The sequence below is a fragment of the Naegleria gruberi genome (assembly GCF_000004985.1).
Source record: "Naegleria gruberi genomic scaffold NAEGRscaffold_3, whole genome shotgun sequence".
NCBI lineage: Eukaryota > Heterolobosea > Eutetramitea > Acrasida > Naegleriidae > Naegleria > Naegleria gruberi.
In genome coordinates this window covers 26,726-38,915 of record NW_003163324.1, presented here as the reverse complement: position 1 = coordinate 38,915, position 12,190 = coordinate 26,726, and the positions used below count along the sequence as shown (strand labels likewise).

The 12,190-nt window shown below is 34.9% G+C and overlaps 4 protein-coding genes across 4 annotated transcripts; 2 read left to right on the top strand and 2 right to left on the bottom strand.

The window, feature by feature from the left end:
- Positions 1-15: 15 nt before the first annotated feature.
- Positions 16-450, top strand: NAEGRDRAFT_29876 (uncharacterized protein; the record flags this gene model as incomplete). The annotated part of the gene is made up of 1 exon (XM_002682339.1): positions 16-450. A coding segment is annotated over one exon (435 nt), but the record flags the coding sequence as incomplete, so codon positions are not given.
- Positions 442-3,263, bottom strand: NAEGRDRAFT_56686 (uncharacterized protein; the record flags this gene model as incomplete). The annotated part of the gene is made up of 1 exon (XM_002682154.1): positions 442-3,263. The coding sequence occupies one exon, from the start codon at positions 3,261-3,263 to the stop codon at positions 507-509; it is 2,757 nt and encodes a 918-aa protein (XP_002682200.1). The 3' UTR covers positions 442-506.
- A 504-nt stretch (positions 3,264-3,767) lies between these two features.
- NAEGRDRAFT_62145 (uncharacterized protein) lies at positions 3,768-9,027 on the bottom strand (the record flags this gene model as incomplete). The annotated part of the gene is made up of 3 exons (XM_002682153.1): positions 3,768-4,183; positions 4,286-4,448; positions 4,519-9,027. 3 exons carry the CDS (start codon positions 9,025-9,027, stop codon positions 3,768-3,770), a joined length of 5,088 nt encoding a protein of 1,695 aa, XP_002682199.1.
- An 817-nt stretch (positions 9,028-9,844) lies between these two features.
- Positions 9,845-12,188, top strand: NAEGRDRAFT_77998 (uncharacterized protein). The gene has a single exon (XM_002682338.1). The coding sequence runs from the start codon at positions 9,848-9,850 to the stop codon at positions 12,149-12,151; it is 2,304 nt and encodes a 767-aa protein (XP_002682384.1). The 5' UTR covers positions 9,845-9,847; the 3' UTR covers positions 12,152-12,188.
- The last annotated feature ends 2 nt before the right edge of the window (positions 12,189-12,190 follow it).

The following is a 12,190-nucleotide window of genomic DNA, read 5'->3' as shown; positions in this document are numbered from 1 at the left end:
GAACCTAATACAAGATATTCATTGTATAAACAGAATGGAAATAATGAAATTGATTTGAAGGAAGCATCCAATTTATTTACAGATCTTGGTTTTAATTTCAATAACGAAGAATTGGAAGCAATCTATCTCTACTTGGATAATGATGGAAGTTTGACAATTGGTTTTGATGAGTTTTTACATTGTTGGGAAGCACTTGCAACAAGAAAATCAATTCTCAGAGGAGAGAATCTCAAACTTCTTGTGACTGCTTGTAAATTATTCAAAACATTCGATAAGGATAACAGCAAAAAGCTAAGTTTGGACGAATTCAAAGTATTCCATGAAAAACTCTGCACTAAATACGAAGATCTTGATCCATTTGAAGAATTAATCAAGAGCTTAGATAAAGATGGGGATGCAAAGATCAACTTTAGAGAATTCATAATGTGCCTCAATTGGTTTAGTGTATAATAAATAAATTTATTTAGTTGTATAAAATCTTAGGTAATTATGAAATATTTTCAAAATTACATGTTGAAAATATCTTGGGTGGCATCTGTATCAGCACTGTTGAACAGTGTATGTGGCAAATCTCCATCAAAATTCTTCATTGGCAAGTTGTTGATTGAAGGATGGGCGATGAAGGTAGTATTTTGGAATGGCATATTAATAACATTATTGTTATTACCATTACCACTGAAAGAGGCGCTTGGGTTATAGCCAACATTTGAAATGACATTGTTGACTAGTGGACTTGAACCATTCATGTTAAGAGCGGAAGTGTTAGGAGCTGAGGTTGATGTTGTTCTGAAAGGAACCGTCAAACTCTTTCCAGAGTGATTGGATTGTGGAGAAACAGCTCCTGATTCATTTCCTTGTCTCACTCTCTTGAATCCCTTGTCTTTTCTCTTATCTTGTAATGAAGAGCTGAATTGAGCATACAATTCTCCCATGTTTGGCATATCCGAAGTTTGATTATTCTTAAGCTTCATATAAGCATCTTTCATGGTTGAGAAGAAGTTAATGGCTGCATCCAACTTGTTAATGGTAGTGTCAATAGATTCACTCCCTTGTGGTTCAATAAGTGATTGGAAATTTAGTCCCATATCAGATGAATTATTATTGTTATTGATTTGAAGATATGAAGTGCTGGATGTTGAACTACAACTGCTTGCCAATCCGTTTGGTGATGTGAAGGAAGAATTACGAGAATGATGGCCTCCTCCACCTCCTCCTTGATTGTTTGGAAGGGAAATTGACAATCCTCTTAAAATTTCTGCAATATCATTGGTTGATAAACTGTGTTGAGATACGGACAAGTTACTGGCATTATTTGGTGTTGAACTCAATGAGGAGACTTCAGATTCATTTCCATTATTTTGCATTTGGATTTGATTGGAAATTGGTGAAACTCCTTGAAGTACAAAGCCACCACTATTGCTCAAGTAAGAGTTGGATCCGTAACTGCTAGCACTATTGCTCATTTGACTCAAATCTTGTTGTTGGAATTGTTGAGCTGAAACAATTTCAGTAAGACCTTGGGTGAAATTACCTTGGTGATCCATGAAAACTCTAGTAGGAGTCTCGACAACAATTGCATTTTGCTCTCTCTTCACTCCTCTGCCACCATTACCTTGGAAGAGGCCATAGAATGCATGTCTCTTCTTCTTTTGAGTTGTTTCTTGTGGTGGAGCTTGAACTTGAAGTTCTCTTGGACTAGTTCTATGAATCTCCTCTCTGCTCTTGGTTCTCACCCAAAAACCTTCAGAGTGCACCAAACAAATCTCTTGATTACTATCTTTCAAATAGATACGAAGTTGGGCAACACGTTTGCCTCCCATTCCACTTGCACTTGGTGCATCCTTATTATTAACTGATTCTCTGTTAATCCTCTTTTCAAAATACAAGAGTGGTGTCATATTTGCATTATTTGCAGAATTTCTGACCAATTTCATTTGTAATGGAATTCCTCCCTTGAATCTTTGTTTTCCAAATAAAGATTCTCTACTATCCTCATCGTGATTATTACTAGTGACTAGAACAAAGTCAGCAAACAATTGAACATCAGTATTAGATGCTCCATTGATGTATCTTCCAACTAATTTCAATAATTGAGGATCTTGACTACAGAAAACCAACCAATCATTAACTAGACAATTATGAGTAGTTTTCTTTGGTGCAATTCTATCATTTGGAAGCCAAGAACTCTCATTTTCCATCTCTGCCAAGTGATACAAGTTATCAGTTTGAACACTTGGTCTCAAATATTGAAAATCTCTCAAAGTTTGTTCAGATAGACAAAACAGTTTCGTATTAGTTAAGAAGTTTCCTTTAGAAATTTTGCAGTCATCTGGTCCAAATACTGGATCAATCAATGTTTGACTCATGATATTGTCAGCTTCATTACTAATCATATTGGCAGTTGATTGATTATTGGAAAATGAATAAGCTGTACTAGGAGCCACTGACCACTTGATAACCGGAGCATATTTAGATACACCATTATTATTTAGAACGATATTTACAAGTTGTTGTGGTGGTTGTTGTTGTGATTGTTGAGTAGTAGTATTTGTATTTGTATTTATATTTGTATTATTATTGTTAGTATTAACATTATTTACAATAAAACCATTATTATTATTGGAAGTTGAAGTGGATGAAGAACCTTGGCCGAATAGGAACGCACGTGAATTGTTATTGTCATCTAAACGAAAGATATTGTTATTATTATTAGTATTGTATGATGACGATGTTTGCATCATAAAGTTATTGACGTTATTATTATTGTTATTCATATTATTATTCATATTGCTAATCATCATGTTATTATTCATATTATTATTCATATTATTATTATTATTACTAGTGATGAAAATGTTACCGTTATTGCCAATACCAAATGATGAAAAGTTATTATTATTTGTATTATTACTTGTATTCATCATGTTATTATTATTCGGAAGGCTTGATGAGAAGCCTCCTCCAACTCCTCCACCACCACCAACAGAAGAAGAAGAAGATACTGATGACGCAGCAGATGCGAACTGATTAATAAGAAATTGCTGTTGTTGTTGCTGTGAGAGTCCTGTGGTATTAAAAAAGGCGGCATTGTTTGTACTATTATTGAGGAGGGCGTTGTGGTGTTGTTGATTTTGTTGTTGTTCATTGTAGAAACCTTGCAAAACGGAGGGATCATCAACGACCATGAAGGTGGTGGCCGGTTGATGAACGTTTTGTTGGTGGCTGGAAGTGTTGGAGGAGATGCCAAAGAGTTTCTTGACCATTCTTGATGAGAAGTGTTATATTGATGGTGGAGTTTGATTTGATGGTGGAGCAGTTGAGTTGGATGACAAAAAGATGATGAGAAGAAAGGTTGGTTGGCCGCTTTCTTTTTTGATTGTTGATGTTTGGCAGTTGTTTGGTTGATAAAAATATTCTTGGCAGGTAACAACTTGTTGGGAATCTTAGAACAAATTGTTCCTTGTTGATGCAATTTAATTAGTGGTGAGTCTGAAGAATTTGAAGGGTGTATTGTATTTATATTAGCCAGTCAACTATTGATCTTTTGATTTGTTTTTTTTTCACAGTATTCAATGGTGGGGCAAGTTGCGAGTAGAATTTACTGAAGAGCCATCGCTTATTTCATGATTAGAAGATGTTTGACATTTAATGGGAGTGCCTAACTCAAAATGCTAATCTTCAACCAAAAAAAACCACAATGAAATCCACCATGATAAACCGAGCCAGTATGCTCATTATTGGCTTTGTTCAATATGAACCAAGAAGTTTTACATTTGTTGTACTGATGAAGCTCTTTTCAAATCTTCTGTAGTTGGTGTTGGAGGTTTTGTCTTGATTTCTTCAATTGTAGCTATGGAGTGGGCTGTTTTTACTTTTGATTGATAGTGATCATGGGATTCATGAGATTTAAATTCTAATATTTGTATATTTGATGGTTCATCATTTTCAATCACTGCATTCGTGTGATGTCTTGAATTGAGTAGATAGGTATTGCATAATCCCTTTCCTTTCACTTCTACTTTTCTTTCTTCAAAATCAAATCCTAAATCGTAAACTCTTTCATAGGTGGATCGACTGACTTGAATACGACCTGGTTTTGAAGTAGATTCCATTCTAGAGGCTGTATTAATGGTATCTCCCCACAAATCATAGGCAAATTTCTTCGTACCAATGACACCAGCAACTGTTGAAAACAAATTAATTCACGTGTGTGAAAATGCAATTCAATTTAAGAATTTAGGAAATATATTATTAGGATGACTAAATAATTAATACTGCTACTTACTCACACCACCAGTATTGAGACCAATACGAATATTAATTTGTTTAGAAATTGGGTTCATGGCTGTAATATTGTAATCATGAATAACAGTGAAAGTGTCTATTGCAAATCGAAGAGTTCTTTCCGGATGGTCAGAAGTAGCATTTGCGTGCAGTCCACCAACAGCCTTTTAAAGATTTTTGCATAATACAGGAAGAAAAATGTTTGAATGGTTAAGAAATGTGAAAATTACTTACAAAATATGCGTCACCAATGGTCTTAATCTTCTCCAAATGATATTTATCAGTCAAGGCATCAAATCCATTAACAATATTATTCAACATGCCTACCAGTTCAGTAGGATTCATATCTGAACTCAAACTTGTAAATCCCACCATGTCGGAGAAGAAACATGTAATGTCTCCAAACTTTTCGGCAATGAATGTCTCTCCTGCTTTCAACTTGGCTGCAACAGCTTCAGGTAAGATGTTTCTCAACAAATGTTCGGATTTGGATTTTTCTTCAGCCAATAATGCATTGTGCTTCTTTTCTTGTGTTACATCCTTAATGATGAATGCCAAAACTGGAATACCATCAAAGAGAGCCACAAAGATGTTCACAGAGGATGGAAAGGTTGTTTGATTTCTTCTTACACATTCCAATTCTAAGGACTCACCAGCATTGGCTTCTCCATTTCCTTTGGCTTGTGCTTTGAGATCGGCAACAGTCTTTTCCAGTAATTCTCTATCCTTCTTTTCGAACATTGTGAATACTTGAGCACCTACAATATCAGATTGTTTATAACCAAACATTCTTTGGGCTGCAGGATTTATCAAGTCAATCAAACCAGATTCATTACACAAGATGGAACCATCTACAGAGGCATTAAGAATACTTCTCACATTAGATGAGTCGCCACTATTTTGTTTCTTGTTCTTTCTTTGGAAGAGTTCAACCAATCCATTTGGTACAGAATTATACAAGATAAAGTTTCTCAAATGCTCATTACTATCAAGAATATTGAGAGGGATATAATTTAGCATTGATCTTAAAGATTGAACGTGGCTAAAGTGAGACACCATTGATAAGTACAATTGATAATTGAGCAATAGTAAGGAAAGTAGACTAAATATGGTAAAGACTGAAATAATAGTTACACTTGGTGTGGAGGCATATTGGACAAATGTTGTCATGAATATGTTCATCTGGTCTGAGAGTTTATCACCCATAGCAAAGAGCTTGAACAACAGAGTATAGGCCTCAATGGTTCGATTGTAGAATCCAGCATTCCAAAATCTTTCGTTCAATTGAGCTGTATCAGAGGCAAATATGGAAATCATCTTCTCAATACCGTAGCAGTGTTGGAACTCTTCAATGAATGTCGCATTTGGGTAAGAATGAGAGCAATTTGCAACTCCTTTCAAAAGTTGATCTACTTTTTCATAGGTTCCAACAACTTCTTGTTTACCACCATAACCATAGACAAGCATATTGAATCGGTTGTTCAATTCAGTAAGATATGCCTTTACGTTAGCTCTATAACCAATCAATTCTGTCTGAGTGGTTAATAGTGGATCATTATTTGGAAGACCTGAAGGCAAACTGAAATAGGTAAAGTATTCACTCACTCTATAGACCATTCTGTGAACAACTCTGATAAGTGCAGTACCATCCTTGATGGCTGAGCCAGAAACATGAGTATTGTTAACATTGACACTGGTTTCATAGTACATCATACCAAAACTCAAAAATACTAGAACAACACAAACAAATCCGAATAGTGGGATGAAATTCTTTGGAATGAGAAAGATATTCTTTGAGAGGTGGATAGTTGCATCATCATTGCTTCCCAAATCATGATAGGCCTTACCAATGACGTTCTTATTTAAAACTTTTTCATAGAGTTTGAGAATTCTCTCAGTGGAAGTAAGTTCCAATCTTGACAGCCCACAAAATACAACGAAGAGAGCAAAATAGGTAAAGCAAATACTCAGCAAACAAATCATCATGGCTTGAAGTTTTGAACTACTATCACTATAGTTGGCATTAATCAAACTTTCACAAAAGGTAGTGTAGAAACCTCCTAAAGGAATCTTATTTTGCCACATGTACATGAATTCGAAGTTAGAAAGTGGAGTATTGTAATCTTTGTCTTGCCAATTATTAAGAATATTCTCAGAGATTCTAATAATGATATTGTTAATTTCTTCCATTGAGGCATTTCTCTTAAAGCTTGAAATGAAATTTTGTACAGTTGATGTTTCTGGAATGAATGGTACCACCACGGAAATATTATCCTTGGTGTAGAATTCGTACATGGCTGGTGTATAGAGTGCAGCTTGAGCATAGTAAGGTATTCTCTTCAACATGTTGATGTAATTCTCCAGTCTGATATCATGATTATCCATAAAGTCATTGTGAAACATATCAAGTGTCGAAGTGGTTTTGTAACTAGAATTGTAAACTTGTAAAGAGGATTGATGCATTCTTAGTTGACGTAAAATACCAGCGGTTGACATGGTACTTCTACAAGTATCGAACTGCATTGGTATTTCACCAGCAATATTGAACGAGAGGAAGTAGGCAAGAACCGATCCTACAACAGTAGCCAACAGAGAGAGGAAAATGACAATATATAGAGAGAACATTTGAAATTTGTGTGAGGGAGGCACTCTGAGAGCCGATTTGAAAATAGTTTCCTTCTTGGAAACTTCTTTTCCTTCAATACCACTAAAGGACATACCATCATCCTTCTCCATGTCTATATCCCTATTGCCGGCAGAATCAAAGCTATTTCTTACAAAGTCATCACCGATATGTGAAGGGTGAATACTCCCCTTACTAAGAAACTTGAATTTTGATACATTTCTGAGATAGTGATTTTTAGATCGGTTTCTCTTATTTGATTCATCCTCTTCAATACTAGTTGCTTCTTGGAATAATTCCTGGGCAAGTTCCTTATCAAATAGATAGGCATCAAGGAATGAGGCATACGATCTCAATACAGTCTTTTCCTTACTATAGTTTGACATGACATTCAAGTAGGTTACATGACAGATATCAGTGAGGTAGGCTATTCTTCTATTGGTTTGTTCGACTTTTTGCATGTTTGGAATTTCATTCATTAACTCTTTCCAAAATAATCTATGGAGAGCCTTTAACTCCTCCTGATATCTAGTCATTCTTTCAAGAATGTGCTTTACTTCAACCATATTCTTTCCATTCTTTGATTCTGTCGCATCAATTTCAATTTCTGTAATTCTCTCCGAAACAACCACCTTTTGAAGAATATTAGCATGTTTGGCAGCCTTTTTCAATAATAAGGTTGCAAATATTAATGAATTTTCATCATTCCAATCGTAGGCAATTATAAGAGCGGAACTAATCAAGAGACCACTCTCTGAGAAGGATTTCTGATTTGCAATGCCTTTAACAAAGGAGAGAGGCATATTAATTTCTGGATTGATAGAATTGGTCTTGGTGTTAACAATTGAAAATCTTAAAAACAGGCCTAACTGACGCAGCAGGTTGCTCTCATCCATTTCTTGGTAGATTGTGAGGGCATCCCTCTCAATAGCTCTATCCAGTGATATATTTACAGTCTCTGAGCTTTGCTTTTCCAGAATAATATTGTGAATGAGCTTTTCAACCATTCTCAAAACAATCCTTGTATATAATTCTCCCACAATCAATCCAACCAAAAATCCAATTGTTATAAGGGCTAGAGTCATACCCATCATTCCTAATCCAAATGGCCAACTATTTGTCGAATTAGCAGCTGCTGAAATGAGGGAACCTGTTGATGCTCCAATCTTTGCTCCTCCAACACCCAAATAGATTGAATTTTCAACTCTCTTGAAGAATGGAAGTTGATTAAAGAAGATAATAATCCAACCTATGGAAATAATAAGATGAGTTATGGATCTGATGTATGCATATTGAGGTGGTATCACATACATGCACAAAAGTTCAAAGCTATTAAATGACATCAAGCAAGAGATGGAAAAACTTGATTCCATTCTTAGTGGTGCCATGTTGTGAGGATGCATGTTGGCAATGGCCAAATGTGCATAAAACACCGACCCTACCAGTAGAAAGTGCCCCACAAATCCTATTACTATGAATGCAATATTCTCCACTGAATAACATGCCTGTGTTGGAAATCTTTGAAGAGTGTACTTCTGTTCATCATATCCACTTATTGTTACCAATGAGGATAGGTTACAATCAATAAAGCTGGTAAAGATGAAGGACATGACTGGTGTTAGGAAAACTGTCAGCCAGCTTAGAATGATGGACATTCTCTTTATCCTTACAGATTGTTTGGATGAATTATTGACTGCTTGAAATGCTAGGTATGATGTAGTCAGATACAACAGCACGTATACTATTGAAACAATTTCCAGTACTACCATGGCTATGTATGGTATCAAGTCTAGTGAGAACGTAATTGGATAGTTTGCTACCTTGAAGACCCAATCACCATATTCTCCCCAATTATATGCAGAACCTAGAGTTGGGAGAAAAATAGATGTCCACATGAGGTAAATATTCATTATTACTATGAGAGCAAAGTATTTCCAAGAGGTCTTTCTCTTTTTATCCTGCAGTGCAACTGTTAAGGTTGCTATTGAGGATTGTATCTTAACCCATGTTGAATTTGTTGTATGATGTGTGGTACTTGATGTGGCACTGTGACCATCCGACACAGCAGACTGTTGATCACCAAAATCCCTTGATGAGGCAACGAGATGCATTGATTGCATATTGTTGTATTCTTGTTGTTGTTCTTGTTGTGATTATTGTTTTGTTGTTATGGTAAGGTTGAGGTTTAAAAATTGCTACCTGTCTGGTTGTTAATTATGATAATGTATTGGAGAGTGTTCTTGAATAACAACTTGNGAGATATATGAGAGTGTTTGGGACTTTTTTGGCAGAGATATTAAGCGTGATGAAAATTGTCCACAGGACAATAATGATAACTCGAGGCTCTTATGTTTGACCTAGTAGTACTGTTATCAAATTATGTGCCGAATATTAACTCCAGCCTTAGATGCTTTTGTTGCTTATTTGCTGAGGTGATGAGGTGATAGGGTTTTTTTTTTCAACAAAATTGTACATTTAACGGGCGCCCTCTGTGAGTTCTTTTATAAAGCTAATTTGTTTAATTGGACCATTGTTTACAACAACAAGTTGGTGTGTCCTGGAAGATTTCAAAGCACTTCGTTACAACGAGGTCAGTTAGATGAACCTTTGCCTGTTAGCCGAGGAACTCAACCGCCTTAGCCGTTCCACCCGCCTTGAATTGGCCATAGCCTTTAAATAAGGCTATGATGTAATTACTTATTTGAAAATAGTTTAACCATTTTTCATTTTCAATTACAGTCTGTTTCATCCAATGCTGAACGCAACTGTATGTTGTGTTGTATACAAACAATTCAGAAATGTTACCATTGTAAGCAATTTTACAAATCAATTTTGTAAATCGCAGAACTTGGCCGAAAACCACTTTTTGGTGGAAATATTGAACCCCTTTTCCCGCCTTCCAAGAATTGATAAAATCGAATTTTAAAAAAAAGACGCGCAATGTTCAACCAATCTACCTTCACTACTCAACCATTCGGAAAGTGTTTGGATGGTTATGTAACCTCTGATCATGAATTTTACCTCTTGGACTTGTCTGATTATGACCATGTGATCAAGAAGAAAATTGCTCACGTTGAAGATGTCAAATTGGCCTCTGATAAAAATCGTATATTTGAATGTGTTAGCGAAATTAAATTGGATTGGGAAAGTCATTTGATGTATCAATTGTCTGTCAGAAGTGATAATGATGAGCCTACCATTCGTGCCTATGCAACAACATCGTCCAGAACTGGTTCTAATTGTATACATTCTAATCGTTCCTGGTTCAAATTTAACAATGTTGAAACCTTTGAGAAGGAACAAGTGAATATTCTTGAAAGAATTAATGAAGAAGGTATTGGATTTGTTGGTGGTTCAATGATTTTATCGTGCAGTGGAGGCGAACCAGTTATTGAGAGAGGTAATTACAATGAATTTACTGTTGAAAAATGTAGTGAACTTCCACCCTATGTTAGACCTCAATTTCCATTGAGAAATACTACATTATTAATTACTCTTCCATGTGAAGATGTACTCAATAGAAAATACTCTATTAATGCATTATATTATAATGGTACTTTTTATCAATATGATTTGGAAAGTGGTAAATTTAAGGTTGAAAATCCAATTACATGCTCAACTGAATGTGATAAGACATTTTCATTTACAGGAACTGGATTTAATGACAATTGCAAAATTATTCCATACTTGGAGGGTCATAGATTGAGAGTTTTTGTTCATCAAAATAGATGTTTATACGAATTGGTTTGGAATCAAGAAGGTACTCAAATTGTACTTGTCAAGCATTTAGATTGGATTTGTGAAATACTTTCCATTGTAAGATTGGATAATTTTGGTTTACTAGTTAGCTCATCTGCAGATAAGACAATTGATTGTTTTGCCTATACTCCACAATTATTTAATATTCAAAATTCAAAAGGAGAAGGTGAATTGAGAAAATTACCAATCAAGGGTTCTCTTACCTATTTATATTCCCCAATTTCTAAAACAATTATTTTAAAGGACAACAACAATCAATATAACAAGGTGACTAGCATTAGTGAAATTGAACAAGTCAAAAGTGAAAAGATTAAGGAAATATTCAATGAGGAAGAATATTTAGAAAAATTGAAGAAGGATTCAGAATTTGATGTATATGTTCCAAAGTTAGTAACTCCTTCCATGTCATGTGTAAATGTAGTTGGTGCCAGAATTACCAAAGCTTACCAAATCAAAGAAGAAAAATATAATGACTTTGAAATTATTGCAGGATTGAGATGTAGAGATCACATGGACAAGTTGGGAGAAATTATTTCCAAAGATTATATTGAATTGGAACCTGAAGATTTTGCAAATTATCTTGGAGCTCCAATAATGTACAAATCTAGTTGGAGTGATATATTGGAATATAAGAATCATATCAAGGACATGAAGGATTGTAAAAAATCTTCAAAACAAATTTCTGTAGCCTGTATTGGTAGTGGGTTTATGTCAAATTCAGGTGTTGATTTGACATCTACTGCATTTATTGGCATTGTTGGTTGTAAAGAATTGACAACAACTGAAAGTACTTCCACTAATGATATCATGAATGATACAAATAATACAAGAAAGGAATATGAAATCTTGTTTGATGATCAAGAATTCAAAGTTGAAAGTACATCAATTATTGCCAATGATTCACTTGCAGATGGAAATCCTGTAATTATTGAGAATGTTAGACCTGGTACATGGAAATGGATTACTACCAATAAGGAAAAAAATTATGTAGATGGTGGAGGAATTGACAATTACTTGACAGCACAAATAATTGCCATTCATTCTGATTGTTATGATGAAATTACAAAGAATCCAAATTTATTCAAATACTCTGATGACATTTATAGAGAACTAGAAGGAGAAGCAACAAAGACAGATTACTACCCAGATCCAGTGAATGAAGATGGATGGTATTTAATGAAGTTTGGTGTTGGAGTTGATGCTGGAGTTGCAAGCTTTTTTGATTTAAAGTATTACAACAATATGGAAGCATTTGGTTTACCATTCAAGCAGAAATCTCTATTGGAAAAAGCATTTAAACTTTCATACGGATCTGAATGGTCTAATTACTTGTCCAAAGAAATGCAAAAGCTCCATTATCCTTCAAAAATGGCTGCTCCTTATGGAATTATTACATCATCTGGTTATGGTGATGGTTGTTATGCTTGTTTGTTTAAGAAATCAGAAGCAGGTGATGTTATTGCAGTAAGAATGATTTTTGCTTGATTGAATAAAAACCCTATCTGGTGATGATTCTATTCAAGT

Excerpts from the sequence above, each read along its gene's own strand:
- NAEGRDRAFT_77998 (XM_002682338.1), top strand. The coding sequence starts at position 9,848 with ATGTTCAACCAATCTACCTTCACTACTCAACCATTCGGAAAGTGTTTG.